Source organism: Drosophila melanogaster, chromosome 3R, assembly GCF_000001215.4.
Source record: "Drosophila melanogaster chromosome 3R".
Lineage (NCBI taxonomy): Eukaryota > Metazoa > Arthropoda > Insecta > Diptera > Drosophilidae > Drosophila > Drosophila melanogaster.
This window is the reverse complement of record NT_033777.3, coordinates 24,998,448-25,022,962: the sequence shown is the minus strand read 5'-3', so window position 1 is coordinate 25,022,962 and position 24,515 is coordinate 24,998,448. Positions and strand designations below refer to the sequence as shown.

General features: G+C 49.1%; 1 protein-coding gene across 2 annotated transcripts in view; it reads right to left on the bottom strand.

Annotated features, from left to right (window-relative positions):
• Positions 1-95: 95 nt before the first annotated feature.
• The window catches only part of tnc (tenectin), a 38,484-nt gene continuing 14,064 nt past the window's right edge, over positions 96-24,515 (bottom strand). For both annotated transcript variants that reach the window (NM_001260371.1, NM_143061.3), the window contains 6 exons: positions 21,464-21,570; positions 11,043-11,081; positions 9,944-10,141; positions 9,623-9,877; positions 1,789-9,559; positions 96-1,706 (listed from right to left, as the gene is read on the bottom strand). In NM_001260371.1, the coding sequence (NP_001247300.1) occupies positions 1,604-1,706; positions 1,789-9,559; positions 9,623-9,877; positions 9,944-10,141; positions 11,043-11,081; positions 21,464-21,557 (8,460 nt within the window). In that variant the 5' untranslated portion in view covers positions 21,558-21,570 and the 3' untranslated portion in view covers positions 96-1,603. The remainder of the gene's footprint in view (positions 1,707-1,788; positions 9,560-9,622; positions 9,878-9,943; positions 10,142-11,042; positions 11,082-21,463; positions 21,571-24,515) is intronic.

Genomic DNA, 24,515 nt, shown 5'->3' with positions numbered 1-24,515 from the left:
AAAAGCGTTGTATTTATTTATTAGATTACAAAGAATAGCTGCATATAAATTATGATAAGGTATGGAAACACAAGAGCTGTTCTTAAAAGACATATCAAATAAATAAGATCTAAATTAAAATTTATTTATTTATTTTTAAAATTAAATACTTAGGGCTACAACTATAGTTAGAGATTATATAAAACTAATTGATGTTCGTATTCATTCAGCGCGATTCAAGCGCTTGAAGATTTCGGCGCATTGCTAAGGCTCAAGTGACTGAAGATCCATTCGTTTCGTTCTATTCTATGACCAATAAAGTAATGACCAGCGCGGCAGCTGGTAGTTAAAAAAAATAGTTTACAAAGATAGCTCCTCTCTGCGATCGGTGCGATTTTCAATCAGTCGAGCAGTAGCGATGGCCGACAGTGTGTTTCCGGTTCCGTAATCGGTTTCCGTTTCCGTTTCAGTTTCAGTTGATCTAAAAATTCTATGTAGACTACGGTTTGGCCACCTCATGTGCACCTGACACGGGTGCCAGTGCAGGTGCACTAGGGCGAAGTACAAATTCAATCCGTTAAAACTATGCAATTCGTGCGTTCGTTTTGTAAAATTGCTATAAAAACTAGTTCGTTCGTTTCTCCACTCTACACGTATCTTGTATATAAAAGTATAAAAGCTTGGAATAGTTCATAGAAGATACAGTTTTTCAACTCAACTCAACTCAATTTGATTCAACTGGTCCGATCCGATCTGATACGATCTATTATAATCTGATCTGATGTAATATGATACGATCGATCGGGTTGTGCGCGTGTTACAGGCGGATTCCGTTGCTCTTGCAACAAAAGAAGACTAGAAGCAACAATTATACACAAAAATAATAATGTTTAAAATAAGGTGACTAAAATACTATAAAAGCGCATTGGAGAAGAGTGAACCGCCGGAGGGGGCAAGTATAGAATCCCATCCGGTGGCCGAATGCCGTGGCTTCGTAACGCCATTGATTGCGATCCGTGTCCGAAATATCTTCGCTCTACCTATCTGTGGTGTAGTGTGGTGTGGGGTGCTGAGAGTCTCTTGAAAGCGATTGTATGGCGGCGGGCACAATGAACGACCTTACAAGGCACGCGCTACGTCGGCTGCTGTGGTGGCTATATGTCCTGTCACTAGGGTCACAAGCCCAAAATACTAGTACACATACAAATACAAATAAGTAATCGATTTAAGTGAGCGCGTCTAAATTAATTGCACCTATACTATGTATACAGTACAATATCACTGGTTGCTTCGTCACCGTAACCTAATCCGAAACAAGTGGGCGTAATCCAATTGATAGAGTGCGTATGTCGGCAAACCCAAAATTAACACTATTGCATCTGGTCCGGTTACACTATTGCTATTGCTATTGGCTTTTCCGGACTTTCTGTTTCGGATTTCCGGTTTCAAGAGTTCTGGTTCTGTTTCTGTTTCCGGTTTCCTGGCTCTATGATTTCTATTGCTATTGCTATTGCTGCTAGTTGGCGAGTGGTGCTATCTGGGCTGGTTGGTTCGTCGGTTCGTGATTGTTGTCTGCAGTGCTTAAGAATTAGTTAAATTATATTTAGTGAGCATGGCTGGTGGTTCATCTCTTGCGTCCCGACACCACGGCGGCCATCACCTGCTGCATGGTGGGTTCGGGAACGCACTGCTGGGGATCACACTTCATCTTGCCGTCTCCACCGCAACTGAAATTGAAACAAGATGCAGATCAGTCATAGGAATATACCAAATACCCAGCGTTAGGTGGCATCGATGTATTGTACTTACGTGCAGCTAATGCAGGGACCGCTCGTGGACTCGATTTGCTCGCCCACGCGGTATGAACGGCCGTTGATCAGGCAGCCGGTGTGCTTCACCGCCTCGCCGTGCGAATAGTGCAGGAAGTGGGGCGGCAGGGTGGTGCTGGTGGTGGTGGTGCTCGTGGTGATGTTCAGCACGGCGGCCATGGACACGGGGCACTCGTAGCGCGGACAGCAGAAGCCGGAGATGGGCTCCTCGTGGCAGCCGGCAATTGGCGGCGGGCACGATTGCTGCAGGCAGATGATGTCGCTTCGGAAGCAGAAGCAGAAGTCGCAGGGATCGTCACGTGGAATCTGCTGGGCGGACACGTACAGCTTGCCGGCGTAACGGCATGTTCCGGGTCCAAAGACCTCCTCCTCGTCGTACTCATCCTCGTACTCGGGGGCGTGGCCGTAGGGAGGCGGGGTAATCGGCTGTTGCTGTTGGCTGGCCACCGTGGTCGTCGATGGTGCGCTGGTCACTGGAGACTCTGTGGTGCTGGTGGTGGTGGAGCTACTCAATTTGACAGTTGTGTTCTCCTCATCCTCCTCGCCAACGCGGTCGTCGACGGCTGGTGGCGTCGTGGTGCTGCTGGCAAGGTGCGGGAACAGTGGGTGACCAGTGGTCGGTACGGCCTCTTCACTTGGCTGAGGAATCTCCGAAACTACAGCTGGTACCTCAGGCTCCTCATGCTTTTTGTCAGTATCCTCCTCAGTCTCCTTGTTCTTGTCCTTCTTGTCAGCGGATTCCTCCTCGGACTCAACGGACTCTTCATCCTCCTCCGTGGAATCCAAGCTTGGCTTCACGACTGGCTCCGGAGTGGTCTTCTCATCGACCGATTCTGGCTGCTCTGTAGCCTTGTCCGTCACCTCCTTCTCCAGCTCTGGTTGCTCGGTGGCCTTCTCTGGAGTCTCCTTCTCAAGCTCAGGTTGTTCGGTGGCCTTCTCTGGAGTCTCCTTCTCAAGCTCAGGTTGTTCGGTGGCCTTCTCTGGAGTTTCCTTCTCAAGCTCAGGTTGTTCGGTGGCCTTCTCTGGCACCTCCTTTTCAAGCTCTGGGGCTGCAGTTTCTGGCACAATCTCCGCCTCCGTGGCTGGAGATTCCGATGGCGTAGCAGGTGCAGAAGTAGGTGGCTTCAGTTTGGCATCAGAAGTAGGCTCATCAGTGCTGGTCTCCACATCATGGACAGGTGGTTCGGTGCTCTCTTCACCATCATACTCAGATACAGCAGGCTTCTCGCTGCTTGGCTCCACATCGAAAACAACGGGGCTAACTGGAGCAGGAATCTTTTCATCATCAAGAGGAGCTGCTGTGGATGGAATCTTCTCCTCATCAAGAGGAGCCGCAGTAGTTTGGATCTTGTCTTCATCAAGAGGAGCTGCGGTAGCTGGAACCCCATCATCAGTCTGAGGAGCCACAGTGGCTGGGATCTTGTTGTCGTCAAGAGGTGTCGCTGTAGCTGGGATTTCGTCGGCATCCTGGGGAGCCTCTGAGCTCGGAGTCTTATCAGAATCCTGGGGAGCCGGGGAAACTGGAGTCTTTTCAGCATCCTGAGGAGACACAGTAACGGGAGCCTGGTCTTCATCTTCAGTGGACGTGGACGCAGCACCATCGGCGGTATGAGGAGCAATAGTCTGGGACATGATATCATCCATTGGCTTCGTGTCGATTTCAACAGGAGATGGTACCTCCACTGTGGGAGTACTAGAATCAGCAGCAGAATCAGCAGTCGGCGATGAAACAGTGGTGGGTGCCACTGGAGCCTCGGTTTTGTCTTGCTTCTCATCATCTTGGGCAGTGGGTGAATCGGTGGAAACATCAATGGATGTCTTCGTTTCGTCCTGAGGAGCAGCCACTTCCTTCTCATCGGCAACTGGTTGCGTAGTGGTGACATCCTTAATTTCATCATCGTGAACAGCAGGCGAAGCTGCGCTAGCAACGGTTGTGGATTCCTCCTTTGTGGGAGCGGCTGTGGAAGCCTCATCGATGGGTCCAGATGTTGCAGGGGCAATTTCATCAATTGGCTGGCCGTCAGACTCTGCTGGAGTGGCCTTGGTTCCGGATTCCACTTCTTGCTCATCCACGGGCTCCTTTTCGGATGGTTGAGGAATTTCAGCAGCTGGAGCGATAGTTGGCTTGATCTCTTCCTCCTCTTCAGGCGAGGCAGTGGTGGCTTGTTCGTCCTTTTCAATGTCACCACCAGCAACTGGGGCCGAAGTGGATGTTGCCACATCAGACACTTGGGTAACAGACTCAGGGGTCTCGTCAGCCTTGGTCTCGTCCTCGGGCTTCTGGTATTCAGTTTCTGGTACCTTGTCAGTGGAAGATGGTTCACTCTCCGCGGGTGTCTTAAGTTCGTCCTCTTCGGCAGCTTGAGGTGAGGCAGTTGTGACTTCTGGGCCCTCGACTTCCTCGCCAGAAACGGAGGGAATCTTCTCGTCGGACGGAGCGGAGGTATCTTCATCGGAGTCAACAGGAGCCTCGCTTGTGGGCTTGTCGCCATCTTGAGCTGGCAGTTCAGTGGAGATTTCGGGAATTGTCTCAACTGGAGCCTGGGCAGTCGAAGAAGGCTGCTTGTCCTCAGGCTTTTCGGCAACTTCTCCCTCAGTCGAGGGCTTAACTTCCTCAGATGATTCGGTAGATCCAGCTTCAGAAGCTTCGGTAGATACTGGTCCCTCAGTAGATACATCTTGTTCAATGGGTTTCTCCTTCTCTTCTTCCTCGGATGGCTCTTCTCCAGTTGGCTTCTGTTCCACTGGTTTCTCTTCCTCAGTTGGCTTCTCATCCTTCTCGGAGATAGGAGCCACTGTGGTGGCTTCTTCATCGATTTCAGTAACATAGGGTTCCTTGCGGTCAATACTTGGAGCAGCAGTTGTTTCGTCTTGCTGTTTAATTCCAGTTTCAGTCGAGGGCTGCGGAATCTCAGCAAGGACTTCCTCAGGCAGCCTCTGGACCGGGGGCACTTCATCAGAGGTCGTTGGAGCTGCAGTTGCGCCAACAATATCTCCTTCTTCTGGCGTCTGTGCAGGAGTTTCAGGTTTCTTTTCTGGTACCTCAGATGGAATTTGATCAGTAGAGGAATTCTCATCCTCTTCGGACGATGCAGGAGCGTCAGTGGGAATTTCGGTGCTGGTTTCTTTCTCTACATCTTCATCAGGCTTGGCAACAGGAGCAGAAGTGGCAGTTGGTTCCTCATCGGGAGTGATACTGCTTGTTGGAATCTTCTCACCAGCAGGTGCAACAGTTGTGGGCACTTCGGACTCAGGCGTTTCCTTGCTCTCATCAGACTCAGGAGCATCAGTGGATGGTTCGGCAGGTTCATCCTTAGTAGGAGCACCAGTGGATGGTTCGGAAGGTTCTTCCTTAGAAGGAGCAATAGTAGTTGCACGGTCAGATTCAGGCTCAATCTCATTTTCAGATGAAGTAGGTGTAGAGGTTTCGTCCTCAATAGGCTTTTGTCCATCTTCGATCGGTTTCTCTTCAACTTCGACTGGCTTCTGCTCACCGTCGTCCTTTGATGGAGCTGCGGTGGTAACCGCAACAGGCGCTTCCTCTTCAAAGATATCTTGTGGTAGCTTGGGCAAGTTGGACTCCTCTTCATCACCAGCAAGTGGCGCAACAGTGGTGAACTTGTCGTCGGCCTCGACAGTCTTCTCAGTGCTTGGAGTCTTGTCCTCATCGGCAGAAACAGGAACAGGAGTACTAGAAGCACCAGCATCGATTTCATTGTCCGACTCGGATGTTTCACCAGAAGCTTCCTTTTCAACTTCAGCGCTTGGTTCGGTGCTGATATCAGCCTCAGTGGAAGTCTCTGCATCGACTGGTTTCTTCTCTGGCTGAGCCGGAGCAAGAGTGGGCAGTGGTGGTCCTTGCACGGCTGGCTTCTTGGTGCTAACTTCAAATTCGCTTTCGATGGGCTCAAAGGTTGCAGGGACGAGATCTTCCTCAGCAGTGGGCTCTGTTTCGTCAGAAGCAGAAATTTTTGGTGGAGCGACTGTCGTGAATTTGTCAGACTCCTCAATCTCATTTTCAGTAGAAGCACTGGTCGGAACTTCAGGAACCTTATCAGACTCAGGCGCCTCGGTGCCTTTAGTCGAATCCTCCTCTGGTTTCTTGTCGAGATCAACAGTAGGCAGCTCAGTCGAGGACTCGGGCTCATCGGTGCTAGCAGGGATTTCAGCATCTGGGATCTGCGCTGTCTCAGTGCGTTTCTTTTCATCGGCAGGCTTGAGCTCATCTTCGCCAGAAACGGGAGCAGATGTGGTTGCCAGCTTATCATCAACCTCCTTCTCAGCAGTGTCGGCAATCTGGGCGGGAGTTGTAGCCTCTGGCTGTTCAGTGGGCGCCGCAAAGTCAGCCTCAGTCTTCTTTTCGTCCTCGGGCTTGGATTCTTTTTCAATCTCACTCGCTGGGATGACAGTCGGCAATGGCTTCTCCTTCTCTTCGGAATCTTCAACGGGTTTCTTATCTTCTGCAGATTCTTCAACCGGTTTCTTGTCCTCCTCAGATTCATCAATTGGTTTCGAATCCTCCTCGGATTCGCCAATTGGTTTCTTATCCTCAGCGGATTCATCAATTGGTTTCTTATCAACCTTAGCTGTCGTAGATTCATCAAACTGTGCAGGAACCGAGGTCACTGGTTGGATCTCTTCATCGGGCTTGACATGAGATAGAGGCTGCTCAGTGATGCCAGTAGGCATGATGACATCCTTGGGAATCTCTTCAGTGCTGATCTCTGAAACATCCTCGTCAATCTTATTGTCGGGCTTGGCGGTAGATTCCTCATCCTTTTCAGCACTTTCAGTGCTCTCATCGCAAATGTAAGTGGGACAGCAACCATCCAGAAGATCGGCAGCCACGGTACATTTCTCCAAGTTCTCGGGCAACTTGCACTCCATCTGTTGGCAGGCCACGAGGCTGCTGATACATTTGCAGGACACGTCGCAGGGTGCGGTAGCGGGAACGATGGTGTTGTTGGCATAGGTCTTGCCCTCCACCAGACAGTCACCTTCGCCAGGAATACCAGCGGGCAGATCCATGGCGGGCAGGGGCTCGGAGCTCTGATCCTCGCCACTTGGTGGCAGGGTTGGTTTCTCCGTTTCGAAGTCGTTGCGATTGTCAACTTTAGCAGTGCTGGACGGAACTTCCTGGGACACTGGAGAGATATCCACAGGCTTAGATGGTTCCTCTTGGACAGATGGCTCTGTAGCAGTAGTTTCGTCCTCTTTCTCAGTATCCTTCTCTCCACCAGGAGGCAGATAAACAGATGGTGGCTTATCGGTAGCAGTCTCATCACTGGTCTCAGGCTGACCCGTAGTAGCTTCGGTATCGACAACAGGTGGCCCAATATCAGATTTGATTGGCAAATCAGTGGCGGTCTGTACATCTTCCTCATCCTTATGGTCCTTGTCTGCTGGTTCAGCTTCTGGCACCTCTTGTTTATCGGCGGGACTACTAGTGGTAACTTCGATTTCAGCGTCCTCAGCCTCAGTAGAGGACTCCTCCTTGGGCTGCTCGGTGGTTGTGGTCTTTGCAGTTGTGCTTTGGACAACATCCTCGACTGGCAAGTCTGTGGCATCCTGTTCAACCTCTTCATCATCTTTGTCTTGGGCAGTAGGCACGGTGGTAGCTGCTTCGTCCTTGTCTCCAGCTCTGGCAGGTGCACTGGAAGTCGTTTCACTTGCAGCATCCTGGACACCTTCGGTCGAGGAGGCGATTGCTGAAGCACTGGTCGAGCTCGAAAGATCGTCCTCAGCAACTGGTACCTCGGTAGACTCTTCACTAATTTCAGGCTGCTCCTCGAGGGTCTGTGGAGTGGTGCCCTTAACAATCTCCTCTTCGCCACTGATACCGTCAGTTGGAATAGGCGTTCCGGCAATGGGTTCTTCCTCCGCCTCAGCGATTGGCGTTGTGGGTTTGGCGAAGTCCTCGACTTCTTCTGCTGGTACTTCTGTGGCTGTCTCAGGTTCCTTGACGCCTTCGATGTCGGATTTGGGAGCTGAAGTGGTGGCCTTGATGACATCCTCTTCGCCTTCACTGATTGGTTCTCCGGCAGGAGTGCTTTCCTTAACGATTTCTTCGTCTCCTTCACTGCTAGATTCTCCAGCGGGGGTGGTGACCTTGATGATCTCCTCTTCGCCTTCACTGCTAGATTCTCCAGCGGGGGTGGTGACCTTGACGATCTCCTCTTCTCCAGCAATGCTAGATTCTCCAGCGGGGGTGGTGACCTTGACGATCTCCTCTTCTCCAGCAATGCTAGGTTCTCCGGCAGGTGTGGTTTCCTTGGCAATCTCTTCTTCTCCAGCAACGCTAGGTTCTCCGGCAGGTGTGGTGACCTTGGTGAGCTCATCTTCACTTTCACTACTGGATTCTTCTGCTGGAGTTGTTCCCTTAACGATCTCCTCATCGCCTTCACTGCTAGGTTCTCCAGCTGGTGTGGTTCCCTTAACGATCTCCTCCTCACCAGCAATGCTGGCTTCTCCAGCAGGTGTGGTTTCCTTAGCAACATCTTCTCCCTCGCCGCTAGCTTCCTCAGAGGATTCAGTTGGCTTGGCCGGCTCAATGTCATCGACAGAGGTTGGAGCTTCAGTAGACTTGCCTTCATCCTGCTCCTCACTTTCTTCGGAAGCTGAAGTGGCACCTGCTGTTGGAGCTGTTGTGGGCTTGAGATCCAGCTCTTCGTCACCACTACCCTCACTTGGCTTGGGCTCCTGTTCCTTTTCATCACTTGCCACTGGGGCAGAAGTGGGCTTGGCTTCATCTTCGGTTTCCTCTGGAGCTGCAGTGACCTTGACATCCTTCTCCTCTTCACCGCTTCCTTCCTCTGCAGGTGTGGGCTTGCCCTCTTCCTCTTCCTCGCTAATTGTTCCGGCGGTTGTTGGCTTAACGTCTTCCTCTGTTGGCGCCGAGGTGGTGGCCGTAACCACTTCCTCTTCAGGACTGGCCTTGGCTGGAGCCGAGGTGCTGACCTTAATGAGTTCATCTTCAGTGATCTCCTTTTCGGGAATCTGGGAAGGCTTAGGTACATCCTCTTCGCCGCTACCCTCAGGCTCTGGAGTGGTGACGATCTTAACGATATCTTCTTCAGCAGCTTCAGTGGAAGATTCCTTGGACTCCTCGGTGGACGATGGTAAATCGATCCTGGAATCGGATGGAATGCCGGCGGTGGAGGATTCGGGCTCGAAGGAGAAGTCCTTTTCGTCCGTAACCTGTACAGGTGCAACAGTGGTTGCCTTATCCTTTTCCTCTTCCTCCTCCTCAATCTCACCGCTGCCCAGCTCGGCGGAAGGAATTGTGGCGGTCTCCTTATTCTTATCGTCGTCATCGATGTGTTCTTGCAGATCCACATCCTCTTTGGGAATCTCGGCATGAATGCCCTTGGCCGGAACGGAAGTAGCACTCTCTGGCGTAGTGATCTCAACAATTTCGGTGGTGGAACTGTCGTCCTCGCAGACGTAGTTGCTCGGACAGCACTCGCCCTCGGCTGCTGGCATTGCGCGACAGGACTTTCCATTGGCCGCCATCATGGGCACCTCGCACTCCTGCACAGCGCACACGATGTCGCCGCGCATACAGTAGCAGTGCTCGCAGGCATTCTTGCCCTTCAGGGAGGCTCCGTCCGCAAAGATCTCGCCATCGTGGATGCAGTCCGTGGTGGTGGGTGGTGTCATGGTGCTGGCCAGGATGAATCCAGTGGTGGGTCGCACCGTAGTGGTTGTCGTTGTGGTCGACTGGTCCATAAAGTCCAACTCGTTCTCATGGTCTGAAGCGTAAATATAAAGTTTTTAGTTTGGAAATCCCAAGTTGATATGTGGCCGAAACTTACCGCAACTGTAGCGCACTGGGCAACAGGATCCCTTGTTGTAGATGGGCAGGCAGCCGTCCACGTGCAGAGTGCACTCCTGCATGACGCACTTGGTCTGGTTGTTGATGCAGTAGCATAGTTCGCAAGGTTTATTGGGATTCGATGGCACCTGGGCGCCCTCCGGGTAGAACTTCTCCTCGATGCTGCAGCCGAACTTTTCGGGAATGCTCAATTCGGTTCCGGGCTCCGGAGAGTGGTAGGGCACGTCTACGGGCACTAAATTGGAGCGAGAGCCATCAGTAGAGTGTAAACGCAAGCGGTTCTCTTGCTAAGGGAACTTACCTTCCGGGCAGGTGATGATGGGGCAGCACTGGTCCTCCCGCTTCTCCACGATGCAATCGTGGCCAATGGGCTTGGTGAAGGGGCAGACACGCAGGTAGCACATCAGCATGCGGTTGTGGCATGTGCAGTTCAGACATGGCTCATTGGTCATGATGCGGTCGCCCTCCTGGTAATGCGCATAGTTGTAGTAGCATCCCTCTGCAAGTGCAAAATATAAATAATTCGAGAATGAGACCTGGTTATCGGGGCCAAAGCCTGGGAATCTGTGCTCCAAACAATGCCAACTCTTTCTGGCTAATACATTCCAGTGCAGGCATTAGTTATGCAAGCGGGCCATCCGTATTATACATACTATATATAGTATGTGATTTTTGCTACTGTGTCGTTTTGGTCATAAATCGCGGCTTAGCGCCACTTGGCTGTCATAATACACGGCGCTATTGACAATTTTTATAGCTCATCAGTGTCGTTAAACAAAAGTCAACTGTCTTAAAATATGCGCACGTCCAGTGAGTGGTTTTTATTTCTACTTCTTTCTGACTGAGGAGCTGGCTGCCTAATTTAGTGGCTTCCACCCGCAATAAATTTCACATCACATCATTAACACGTTAAGCGCCGCAGTTTCCCCGGCTTCTGTGAACCGGCTAGACCATTTTTTGATTGAAATCTTTGGGTTGGGTTTGGGGTAAGGGTATGGAGCCCAGCTCACGTTTTTCAGCGTGTCTCATAAAAAGGCAGCGCTTATTTCTTTATGTTTCCATTTGTCTTCGCCATGTGTGCCTCTTCACACCTCAGCTAATGCGGCTTTATGACAGCGGATGGCAGCGATAATTGGGCAGCGATTAGCGGCTTACGACAACTGGATGGTTATTATAATTAGCCATTTGGGCAGCGGATCAATCACATTATTATTATAATATCGATAAAAGATCAAAGACTGTGTAAATATGAAAATGGCATGCTGCCATAGATCGTTCACATCCGCATTGTTTGACGAAATGGTAATCACCATAAAGTGGAACAGATCCGAATGCATTTTTATTAGGCTCCTGTTGTTGGACGATTATGGCTAGAGTAGTTAAACGGCTTTCCGACTTACCCGAATACTGTTGGATCTCCGTGTACTCCTGGACCGGGGCTGCAATGAGAGAAGATAGAGGGAATCTTTATTATTTAATGAAATGCCATAGTTGCAGGTTCCACCATTATGGCGGGAATTTTACGATGACCATATCCGTTAGCCATCGCCATGACCATAATAAATTAATTTGCCATTGCCGCGCGAATGCCGAACTCTAATTGTGCCAGCATGCAATTGAAATTGGCCAGGGAGCTGCGTAGGTTTGGCCACGTTTGCCCAGCTTGATAGCCTTGTCCGGCGTGATAACAGGGTCTAAAAGCCAAGAGCCACACCAAATTGCAGCAGCAACATCTTGGCTTGGCTGTGTGCGTGCAACGTGTTATTACCACATAATCAAAATGCAGCCTGGCCGCAACATCCAGCCAGGGCGCAGCACTGCATCCAGCTGGAATTGTGGCAGGTAGCGGCCATTCTGGCCAAGAAGCGCTGGCTGCGTGTGTACCACACTGCGCACAGCACACTGGACCCCGTCGCAAAAATGGCTCAAACAAATTGTCTAAGCTGACAGTTTGGCCAGGAAGGCCAGTTGCTGCTGCTGCTGCCACTTGTTGCAGCAGAAATGATTTGACAAATTGCTGTTTTATGAATTGCTGCTGGCGGTCTCGACTTTGATTAATTGCGTCCAGTTGAAGGGTTGACAATTTCTCGAATATTTCACATTTTAATTTCCGCATACCTGTGGGGTGGCCAGTTGGCCAATGACTCGGCTCTTTGCCCAGATCCACATTTAAATCGAAGGCAGCAGGCATAAGGCAGAAGGCCAAGAACTGGCCCATACAATTTGGCAACAAATTGCTGGCGAAACAACAATGAAAATCCTAACGGCAAGTGCTCATAAGCATGAATTTGGCCGCAACGGAGGCTGGAGTCCAGAATCCAGAATACTGAATCCCGGCTAGGGACCAGCGACTCTCGCCTCCGAACGGCAGCCACAAATCAGAGTAGCAATTTCGAGCTGGAGAAGATGGGGGCACCATCTCTATCTCACTCGAAGCTAACGGATGTAAATTACATTTTATGCGGTAAGAACAACAACACGACTCTTCGGAGCCTGGCAACGCATAAAAATTCACACATTAACTGTTAAGGATTGCCGGCGAGGGATCGGGAGATCCCAAAAAGGAGAGGGGGGATGTTTCCCCCGTTCTCTCACCACTTGACCGAACTTGAGCCTTGGTAGTGCGAAGAATTTGGCCGCGGACTTGGCGGCAATGGGAGTCAATCATGTGGCCGGCGTGGCAGCAACTGGTAGGCCAAGACAATCCCCAGTTGCAAGCCCCACTGCAAGCTTATGCAACAATTTTGCACTGCGCAAGTGCAACAAGTAAAACAAGCCGCATATATACATACATCATCATTACGATGGGGACGCCTGAGTTGCTCGGCGGCTGGCGAGGATGATGATGATGATAATGATGGCTATGGTACACATCAAACATGGTCGTGTCGGTCCAACAAACAGAAGTCAGTCAGTCAGTTAGTCAGCCAAGTTGCTGCTGTTGCTGTTGCTGCATGTGGCTGGTGTTGATGTGGATGCAACAGCAGCACACTGAGCCAAATAACTGGTTAATCAGTTTGTGTACAAGTTCGGCTTATAAAAGAGTGTGAACTAAACTGATTTCTATGCTTATTTGGCATGTTTCTAGTAATTTGTACTATACTTAAGTTCAATGATTTCTTCATTTCCTGCTTGTAGACTTCGGATTTCTCCCAGTGCAATGCGGCTTCTTCGTGTGCTCAAGCAGCCAAGCAGCGGGCCAGGCCAAAGCCAAAGTTGTTGGCGGCTCTCGGCCAAGTCGTGCATTTTGTTTATTCTAGGAAAGCGCGCGCGCACCGCCTCCGCTCCTCCAGCTCCTCCTGCTCCGCCTGCTCTCCCCATCATGCCCCTGATTCCCCTGGTTCCCCACCCACCTGACCATGGCCATGGATTGCTGCCACAACAAGTTGAATGACCCGGCGCGCATGTGTGCAAAAATGTGTACACAAACCATAAAATACGAGCCACAAGCACTGGCAGCCTTACTTACATAAGTAGGCCTAGGTGCTCCGGCTCTGGGACTCTGGGATTCGGACCAAAGTCACTCTTAGCTCCCATGGTCCATGGTTTACACCCGAACCCAAACTGAAAACCCAAGTCAGGCACGCCTTTTGCTGGTTACGCTTTATTATTTAGTGCTGTAGGTGGACCTGGTTGCCCGTGGCAGATGCGAAAAAAAAGTGGAAGTTTTCCCAAATATTCCCGTTGATAGCCGTATACTTTCCCCACATCCCCCACTGTCACTACTAGCCGCTACTAACCAAGTAACTACTGGCTATGCGGAAATGCAGGCGCGAGTGAAAATATTTGCCATGCCACAAATATTTCAAAGATTACAAAATAAACACAAATCTTTGCCGGCTTGTTGTCCCCAAATGCGTTTTTACCGCTATGCCGCAGCTGCAACATCAGCAACTTCTTGACCACACCCACCTCCATCTCCACCTCCACCTCCACCGCCATCTCCATCCCCATCTCCATCCAGGAATAAAAAGAGAAATAGGAATGGGTGGAGTACGACTTGGATCCTATAGCAATTTCTCACCCAGCCTGCCTGCGTTTATCTGGCTTCTAATTAGATGCAACCAAAAAATAAGAAAATAAGGGAAAAAAAAGAGGCAAGAAATAACAATGCCGCTGGCAGAGGAGCAATAAATCGATCTGTAATTGCCAGACTCCTCTGGCCAGCAAATTTCCATTGCAGAAACAATTTCCATTTTCCCTGGCCTTGATCACATAATTTCCATAATGCCGAGCAGATCAATATGGAGTGAGCGACAAGCTAACAACAGACTGCCTTCCAGACCAGACCAGACCAAGAGCATAGCCCAGGCTCTCCATCCCCGTATCATGTCCATGCATCAATGCTGAAAGCAGCCGCCAGGCAGCCGCATCACCAGCAACTTGCAACTAGCAGAGGCAGCAGCAGCAGTAACTAGCAGCAGCAGCAACTAGCAACATGAGCAGGCGCCCTAACAATGCAACTGCATCTGCTGCAACTGCTGCAACAGGAAGGCGGCGGAGGAGGCTTTCCAAGCAAATGAATTTGCGAGTAATTTAACATGATTATGTCGGCGACAAGGTAGCAATGTAGACATCGAAGCTCCTGCTCCTGCTCCTGCATCTTTTGCTGCTCGATTGCGGCCAAATTGGACGCAGTTGCGCAAGGCTAAAAAGACCTAGAAGGTTGGCTAGGGCGCTACCTTGGCGTGACGCTGTGTTTTATTACCAAACTGGAGGAGGCTGTTTGGCCTGGCCATGATTCCTTCTAAGTAAATTATGCCCGATGGTCATGATGCCGCGAATGGAGATGAGGCTTGAGGATTGCGGATTGGGGATTGGTACTGAGGATGCCATAAAATTGCACCAGTCGAAGGCTGTTCTTGCTCCATCTGCTGCCGGCGTGCATATGAAACAATTACCAAGGCTAAGGCTATGACTATGGCTAGGGCAATATCGGCGGGTTCTAGGCCTATTTGGCCCGTCTATATGTGGACATTGTAATTGCAGGCGGTCCCATGGGCTTGTGGTCCTCCGAGCCCATCTCATATGCATATTTATGGCTGGCTGGTAGGTTGGTTGCGCTGGCTGGCTTGCTTGGTTACCCGATGTCATTAGAGAGTCAGGGCCTTGTGGTATGCTTGTCAGTTTGTCAGTTAGTCAGTTAGTCAGGTCGGTGGAGCAGCAGCAACTAGTATTCCTCCTGACTGCTTAATAGATAATAATGAGTCTGGCCTTGGGCGCTGTAATTAAGCAGTTAAGGGAGGAGTCGAGCCACAGCCCAGCATTCTTTCCCACAGTTCCTGGATACCATGTTGCCTAGGTACCCTAAAACGCAGCCCAGAGTGCTCGAGTGTCCTGGCTTTGATTTGTTTTGATGGCTTTTGCATGGCTTTAATGAAGACTCCTCCCCTCCTGCCAGCAATCAATCTGTCCGCCTGTCAGTGCTCCCCTGACTACGGCTAATCACTACGCTCCATCTCTGGAGGATCTGTGTGTATTGGTGGGCTCAAATATATCATAATTTTTATTTGCGCAATTTTGTTTAGACAAATTCTTATGGCCCCAATCCCCCCAGTGGGGTGGAGTAGTCATGGATACCCGGTCAATTATTACACCGCTAGCTGTTATTGATAACAGCGCATTGATTACAGCAATTGCCAAAATAATAGGCTCGACCAACGGGAGATTCCGATGCAGATCCAGATACTGCTGCTGCAGATGGAGCTGGCGATGGAGTTGGAGCTGGAGCTGGAGCTGTAGCTGGAGTTGCTCCAGCGACAGGTGATGGATGCCCAGGCAATCAGCTAGCGCAACAAGTTTTCCGCTGCGCATGCGTAACTGTTTATTAATTTGCAATGGAAAAACTCTCACGACTCGATGTCCTTCCTGGCCGGGAAAAACAGCGATTCAATTAAGTGCCACTCGAGGAGCTAATTGCTCGCTGACTTTTGTTTCCCGGTTGTGTGTCTCCCTCGATTTGTATCTAACATTCAGTATCTAGTAACTATATGGTATCTGGTATCTCCTCCCACGCTGGCACGGCATTTAGCTAATGATCGGACACCGGAGATAGTGCAGGTTCTGGGTTCTCAGTTCTCAGTTCTGGGCTTAAGGTTCTTGGTTCCATGTTGCAGAAAGCTGCGTGTCCCACAGCCAGCCGAAAGCCATAAAACTCAATGGCCCAGCTAGCTCGCACGGGCACTCCATACATCATGTGCAGAGGAGATCAGCAAAGCGATAATTATACAAAGTATTAGTTCAAGCGAGAGCGTCTGACTTGGCATGACCCGTCTCGAAGTCGCAGACGGGATCGGTTTGGATCAAGAGATGGAGCTTTGGAGCTGGAGATAGCTGGAGAGCTGGCGGTTGCCATGCGTAAAGGTGCCAGCCAGCTAGGCGAGTTGATTGAACCCCACCAGGGCGTTAGAATAGGGCTAGTACGGAGGGGTCTAGAGCTAGATGTTAGGGCTAGGGTTACACAATTGAAAGAGAACGCTCCCAGGCGGCCAAGTCATTGCACCTGCGATCGAGATCTCCCTTCTTCCATCTTTCCCTGTGTACAGTGGATCTTGCTCTAGGTCTCTATCTTTGCTAATTACCATCAGCTACCCGAGAAGCCTTTGTCTTAATAGTGTCAAAATGAATTCTAACACGCCAACTTCGCTTGTCTCGTCTGCTAACTACACTTTGGCTACACGCCGATTTATTTAACTGGGCAACTAAGTAAGCTTTGTAAATGAATAACAAATAGTATTCACTATCTTTCGGTGCTTGACCAATTCTGACACGTAATATGCAATATAATCTTAAATTAGCAATTTAAACATTGAATCGGATCTTAAAGATCCACTACTATAATAGATTGCTATCAAAACAGAACTTCCTTTCGCAGTGTAGCTTCTGGGCATCCAGCGAACCGAAAACTTCACCTCCCTGGCCAGGCTGTCAGGAGTTCCGTCTGCGTCTCCATTACATCACCATCAGTTGGCCATCATTGTCTTGTCTTTGAGCTTGTTAGCGTGCTGACCATCTTAGACGGCGATTAGCAACTGGCGCCAGGCAGAATGTCTAATTGAGTGCCCAGCCGAGGTGCATTTATGTTGGAAAGGGTCCGGTTTGGGGCCCAATCCCCAATCCCATCCAAATCCGTCCGTTCGTCATAAGCGGCAATTAGCAGAGACAAAATGGCAAATTGGGTCAGGTGGCTGCTAATTGCCATAAATATGAATAAAAGCCACCAGTTTTTGCCGTTTAATTAACATTTCGAACACGTTTTTGGTCCGACAACGTGTTATACAAATTCGAATTAGCATATTCACGCCGAGAAATTGCATAAAATACCAAAACAGAAATAGCCAACTGGCGTTTGCCGGCGACCACGACAAGTTCAAGTTCAATGACATCAAACAATAATAGGGAAATATAGCAGCAGCATACATAATATGAGACATGATTATGGCATCCACATCCACATCCACACAGACATATACATAGGTAGCTATGGACCCCATTGAGATGGAGGTGTCTGTATCGTGCGCTATCGCCCTGAGAAATCCCCCAACTGGTATTGTATTACGTATAGCGTTTTGCTCTACTAAACAGCAAGATATTCATTTGCATTTCCAACTGCCATTGTGGGTTTCTCCGAGCCAAATAGAAATTACAGCAATCATTGGAAACCATTTCATTGTCAAGGTGAAAGGTGCACGAGGGGCATGACGACGACGACGACGACGACTCCCAGAGCCGAGGCGTTAATAGCCAAATTGTGTAATTGCAATTGTAATTTCGGCATGACTGAGGTCTTGGTTTTTTTGTTTTTCGGTTTTTGGGATGTGGATTTCGATCTGGATGTGGCCACGTTACCGTTACACATCAAATTGCCGCCAGTTAACCGCAAGCCTATTTACTTAAGTGAAATTAGCCCCCAACCTTGTCGCAGGAAGTCGAGAATTTGGTGCTGATAAAATCGGAAAGAACAATCCGAACTTCCAAGTTTCCGCCTGCGATTCTGGTTCACACGCTGCTCCAACTTCTTCTGGCCATTTAATTGGAGAGTCAAGTGCAGCGAGGCACTTGTGAAGCGCGCTTGGAACTCGGAACTGGGATCTTGGATCTTGGAACTCGTCGGCCCTTTGACGGCATGGTCATTGCCCTCGCCCCCTCAAAAAAAGACGCGGGAATTGCGTGGGTCAGATCAGCCGCTTAACTAAGTGGCTCTGTGAACGGGCATTTAAGCCGAACAAATGCGTCTTTTATGAGTGTCTCGAGCCCATGGTCAATTTATCATATCAACTCGGCAGACCGACTTAGCAGCTGCACTGGAAAAAATAAATGCTCAGTTTGGAGTGAAATGCGTACATATTGGTATAAACTTGGGACTTGGTTCATATACCTTCTTATACGCTTTTGTACAAGAATATTTTATTGTCTTAAACTCATTTTGTCCCAGTGTAACGCATCAGTCACCGCTCGGATTTGGCTTCACACCACCGCGATTTTGACAAATAGTTGGACATCTGGGGGAGGCTACGTTGGTGGGCCGAGCGAAGCGAAATTAAATGAAAGGAAAGTCGTCTGGCCGCTTAGCATAAATGCTTATTTATGGCCAAGAGTCAATTGGACTTGGAGTTGAAGTTGATGTGGAAGCTGGAGCTGGAGCTGAAGTCGGTGAATCTGGCGATGGGCGGGGGCATCTAATTGTGTCACTGTCGAAAGTTTCTCCGCCCCCCATTGGCGAATCTCACGTTCGGCAAAAGTCACCAGTGGGTAGCCGGGTAGCCAGCGATATTGGTTATTGGGTATCCCAAGCCCCAAACCCCAAATCCCAAATCCCAGACAGACCCGTTCTTTGGGGTTCGTGCGGGTTGGCCCGCAAGTTCGTGATCTCCGGCTCGCGTACTTGTTCTCTAAGTGGCTACGAAATTCCACAGCCACGCAGCCAACACATCTTCGGCATCGCCATCATCGCCATCATTGCCATATCGGTCAATGGTCAGCGACTTTGGCCGGTTTTTGTTTGCCCAGCGAATAGTAAACAGCAAACAACTCGGACTCGGACTCGGACAATGTATGGAATGGGATGGCCCCCGGTGTCGTCGGGGTGTTTGCATATATGAAATATTTACGAGGAGGTGGAGTAGAAAGCTATGGGCACCACCATCCCGTTGGAATGGTGTGGTATATACCACCTTACCATGTACCATTTACCATTTAGCATTACCTGGTGCTATCAACGGCGATAAGCCCGATAAGCCGGATCCGCCGGGCCACTTGACATTGAACCTGGTCCGTGGCAGAAATGTTAATTATATGCGCGTGGCTAAGACGATGACTGGATCTTGATTAACGCTTATGCTCGAGGGCCCGATGATGACGATGCTGCTGATGACATCAGCGGGTCGTGCAATTAATATTAAACCATAGTGTAGTTGGGCTCGAGCCACAGACACAGACACAGGCATAACCACAGCCAGAGCTGGAGTTTCATCGAAGCCTGGCTAAAAGTTAATACAAGCTAATTAGGCACATCATCGGCGAGCATCATCAGGGTTCTCTGAAAGTTAGATGCTTCCGCAAAACTGCCATAAAGATGGGGCCCGTAAAGCGGCGATTTATATGCGCAATAAACAAAAGTATTGAAGAGATCTTCGTGCGTCGCACTAATGCCTTTGTAATTGGCTATAAATTAAGAAATCACAAAAACTGGCAATGGGCCACATAAAGTATATTCTGAGTGCCGAAATCGGATAGCTGCTAGATCACTGGCCAAAGGATGGACTAGGTTCAGTGACCATCATCAACGCAGCGGTGTAGGTGTCAATTGACGGAGCCAAAGCAGAAGAATCTCGAAGATCGGAAGATCGCAAGATTGGAAGATTGGAGGAGCCCAAGAGCAGGTGTTCTTTCCATCCCCCCATGATTCTTTAATAAGCATGAGAAAAACAAGAAACGAACTCACGTTCGAAGTTGATTGATGAAAACGCCCCACCGAGTAAAAACGGCAAACAAAAAAAAAAAAAAGGAAAAGAAAAGACCAGAGCCAAATTGAAATTGCCGTCTTTACTTCGTGGCTTATAAAATAATGATAATGTGTGGCGGCTACCGGTTGGGAAGATGGTCGATCGTTTTTATCGACCTTGAGCTTGAGCTTGAATTAAGGCTCCAAGCTGATGGCCAGTTGAAATTGCATAAGTTCCCTCGACAAGCTCTCGAATCGATTTGGATATCCAACTTGATGGCTGCGCAAACAATTGGCATGGATAGATCGATCGCTGAATGGATGGATGGACTACAGCTTTTGTTATGACGCAAATGCCACTTGTTGTGAAGTATACATGCTATATGTATATCATATCGGTTCGGAATAGCCATACCATCTGACATTTGCGCTAGTCCGCATTGATTTATGGCTCGCAGCTGTCGGCGGCGGAGTTAGAACTACATATGTACGTTACCAAAAGATACAAATGTATCTGTTGAGTCATGCTCGTATCTATAATGGAACAATTCAATTACCAGGCCCTGCTGGGAAACTTTGCGCGCCGGAGTTCATCAAACCCGCCGAGGAGTTGGAGTCGGAGTCTGAGCCCGAGTCCATTAGGCCGTTTTGTTGTCCCGGCTTGTTAGTGTTACCGATTTGTGACTGTGTGTAATAATCAATAAGTAGGTGAGAAACCCTGGCGGGGCAATCTATACTTAAAACACCATGGGTTCTCTACAGCTTTCCCCTTGGCTCGTCCATTCACAAAACCGAACAAAATTCTTTTCCACTTTATTTCCCTCTTTGTCAGATAGATCCATTTCCATATGCACCGCTGCGCCGGCTCGGACATGTGTTAATGAAAATTCCAAGAATTCTGAATGCCCAATGCAGGCATCGCGGAGCTGCGAGTGTGGAGTACACACAAATGTGGGTCAACGAGCTGACTATTGTCGCCTATCGTTTTGACTGGGCCAAATCAGTCAGTCAGTCAGCCAGCCAGCCAGCCAGCCAGTCAGTCAGTTCATAGAGCTGGAGTTCTCAGTTCGACGGGGCTGTCGAAACCATTGCCATTGCCTGTTTATTGAAAGCCCATTAAACAATGGCTCTGGCTCTGGCTCTGACTGTGGGCCTTCTCCGGTTATGGACCGGATGATTGGTGGCTATACCCTCGAGTGGCAGTAACTACGTTTCGGTTTTGGCATTCGTTGACCGATATTCCTGAGGAGTACCGAAACCCAGCCCATGGTAACCGTCTTATTTTCATTTTGGGTTTATTTGACTCTGTGTTCTGTTTAAACAAGTCGTTAAATCGAACACGCCCAAAATAACCAGGAAGACACCGTTGCATCGCCTTTTATTGCCGGGGTAAATGTGAAAGTTAACACATTGCTAGCTTCTTGGTTCTCGGTTTTTGGCCAGATGAGCTCGCATGGTGCAGATGGGTAGTTGGCCAGTTGGACAGTTGGCGTGTAATGATGGTCGAGGCCATTAGCACTTACTTTTAATTATGACCCAGCCCGAAATTCAGTTTCACTCGATTTCAATTAAACACAATTCTATTTGGGACACCCTCGAAAGGCCTTTCCTAATTCGATTTTCGCCCTCTGGCCGAAATGCAACAGACTTTTGTTCAGTCGGGGTCAACGGGTGACCCCTGACCCTGGACAATTGCAAACGGCAGCTGTTGCCAGCTGATGGCAATTTGCCACAATGGCCTTAATTAGTGCGAAAATCCATGGATTCGCCGGCAAAATTTATGGCAAAATAATAATCAAAACAGATAGGACAGATGGGCTAAGTACTGGGTACTTAGCTGGCTAAACATAATTCACGTTGACATAATAAACCACTTACCGGCTTGTGTGGGTATTAGGATCATGGCCAGCAGGACGAGCGCCAGATACAGCAGCTCCTCGAGTCCCGGCGGACTCGAACGTCTTCTTGTCATCTTGTGGTTGTAACTGCAATGGAGAAGGAGTCAAAAGAGTCGGCTTTAATACGGGATAACAAAGGCGTTTGGATTGTGGTCCCGGCATTCTTGCGGACAGGAGGCCATTTAACCCTTAAATAACAATCAAATCGGGCGGCAATATGTTCCTTAAACGACTGGCACTTCATTAAAAAAGCATGACAAGGCGCATGCCGCCCTCAAACCGGCGTGTCTCAATTTATTTCCTTGCGTCTTTCACTCATTTTGTATTCGTTCTTTTTGGTTTTTCGAAAAATTTTCAATGGCCTCACAAAAGCAATTTACGTGCACAAACAGCAGAAAAGCAAAAATTTCGGGGCGGGTGGGAGAGTTGACATGTGAGCCACCAAATACCGAAACCACCACTAGCATCCCTCCTCGAATGTCCTGTACTACGATGCGTTGTCCTGTCCCATTCGTTTCGTATCGTTTTGGTCCTGACTGGCTGTTTTTCTTCAATTGTTTGCGGAAATCACTTGTTTGCCGATTTGACAGATGTGCAATTTTCCCTGACATGCCCAGTTCGCTGTCCCTCAAAAACTCAACCCTCCAGTAACTTCCTTCCGCTGTGTCCCCATCCTCCTTATCCAAGAGGTCAAAAAATCGCCGGATTTGTATCTGTATCTCGAAGACCTTCGCTGCTTTCGCTGCTGATTGAAAATGTCAGGCGCACGCAAAGGAAAAGTTCCCGAAATTGGACAACACCCCCGACTTCTTTGATTTGGTTTGCTTTTTCCCGCCCCGCCCGTCGAAGATCCGGTGATCCCGTCGTTATAATTAGCAGGCGGCAACCGCCACATATCACGGCTTATCGATTGACAACCGGCCAATTTTATTTTATTTTATTTATTTTATTGTCGCCCTATAATGGCATCGAATGGCCGGCCAACACATACGCTTCATATTTTCATTTATTAGCCCAGTTCGCTTGTCGGCTTTTATTTGCTTTATGTTACTTTAATCAAGTCCCAGGAGATGCAACACGTGATTCCATCGAGGGGTTGCTCTGCTCCCCTCCTGCGAAAAGTTGGGGGAAATGGATGCTGAGTGCTTGTTTGTTTCGGGGGGCGTGGCTGTTGGGTGTGTTATGCAATTTTATACATTCCATAAAGCAATAAAACTTCCACCTAAGCACAATGGGGTCGCAAATGGAGGAGTGTTGAAATTAATACCCGCATTTTTGGTAGAAATAGTAAGGGGATACAGCACAGTTGTGCTACAGATGGAATATTATTTAGTTTTTACAAAATAACTGGCAAGAACTTCAACTTTTCATAGAATATGAGCATAATTTTTTTTTTTTGGCACAATGGATATCGGATTAATCCGATGAATTCCGAGTCCCATAGTACCGAACTTGTCACAGGGTGCATACCATCAGGGCGGCTACTCGGTGGGCCCCCCATCCCAGCTGCCCCTTCTGCGAACCTCTGGAAATCTGAGTGGCTTCCGTTTCCCCCTGCGGCTGCAGATTGCCTCCGCTCCACTCAGATCAGCTCGCTAACGAAACAGGCAAATAAAAATCGGCTAATGCTCGACTCAGGCTGGGGCTCATCATAAATGCGCGAATTGTGCTCATTAAAATGCAGGCAGGTCGGGTGGCGGGCTGGGATGGAATGGGATGGGATAGGATGGGGGCTTCCCCGGGAGCCACAAATAGCATTGCTGCGTGCCGTGGCAACAGCGAAAATAACAAGGGGTATGCAACACACGAAGCTGCCACGGTCAGGTTGAAAGATTGCTCCACGGAGCTGCGATGCTGCGATGCTGGATACTTGGTTGCTGTGTGCTGAATGCTGTGTGTTGTGTGTTGTGTGCTGATGCCAGAAGACAGAAGACACCAGCATCCTCGTCTGCTTTTCAGTCGGAGAAGCGGCATGTTGATGACGAGTTGACATGACGAGCGACAATAACAATAATGATAATCTCACACCGCTGCGATGGTAAAGATGATGATGATGATTGTGCTGTGGATGGTGAGACCGACTGACTGACAACGGAAGCGACACAAACTGGCTATTAGTTGCCGGCCAAAATGGCACTTGTTCTAAAGCTATTAGCAACACACGAGCAACATATTGCTGCTTGCCAACTTGCAACTAGCAACTACCAACAGTTGCAACTAGCAGGAGCAGCAGCCATCAAGAGAGCAAGCAGCAACTTGTTGCGGTAATTATTCTGCCGCGGCTAAATGGTAAACAATTTTTATTCTTTCGCATTTCTGCCGCATTTCAGTATTTGGGTTAAGACCAAATAAAGGGGTGGCCAGCAGCCAGCTGCCTGGGTAGCCATCTAGCCAACCAACTGAGCGGCCCGGCCATGTGTGTGACACAAATTCAATTTGTGAATGAAGTGACCAAAAGTCGCTGCACTCGGAAGATGGAAACTTTTACCCAAAAAGAGGCAGGCGCTTGTTAACTTGGCCAACTTGGCTAACTTGGCCAGGGGCGTATATCGGTCATGGGAAATTTGCAAGATTTTCTGTTTGTTTTTCTTTTCATTTTTTCATTTTTTTTTTTTTTTTTTGGAAAATGCTAGCAAGGGCAAGGCGAGCAATGCGTCTTTATCCAACAATGGAATGGCCAAGTGCGTTATGAAAAATGTATTCAGGTCCAGGCGAAGTCTTCATGCGTGAAGAGTGCCGGTCGCTATTTGCATAAGGAATATGCCATGGTATGGTATGGTATGGAGTGGAGAACTCCTCCTCCTTGACCGGGTCGCAATGCCCACAAAGGGTAGCCAGCGGACAGGCTGGGAAATTGCCAGGGGAGCTGCTGCATTGGCATCGGCGCATGCGTGGAGTTGCAGTGGCAGTGGCAGTTGCAACTCCCAGTTTCTAGTTGCCATTTCTCATCTCTCTGCGCCCAGCTGCAGCTGCAACTCAGCCCAGTTCAGCTCTAATATAAATGTGTGGCAACTGCGAAGCGGCAAACAAAC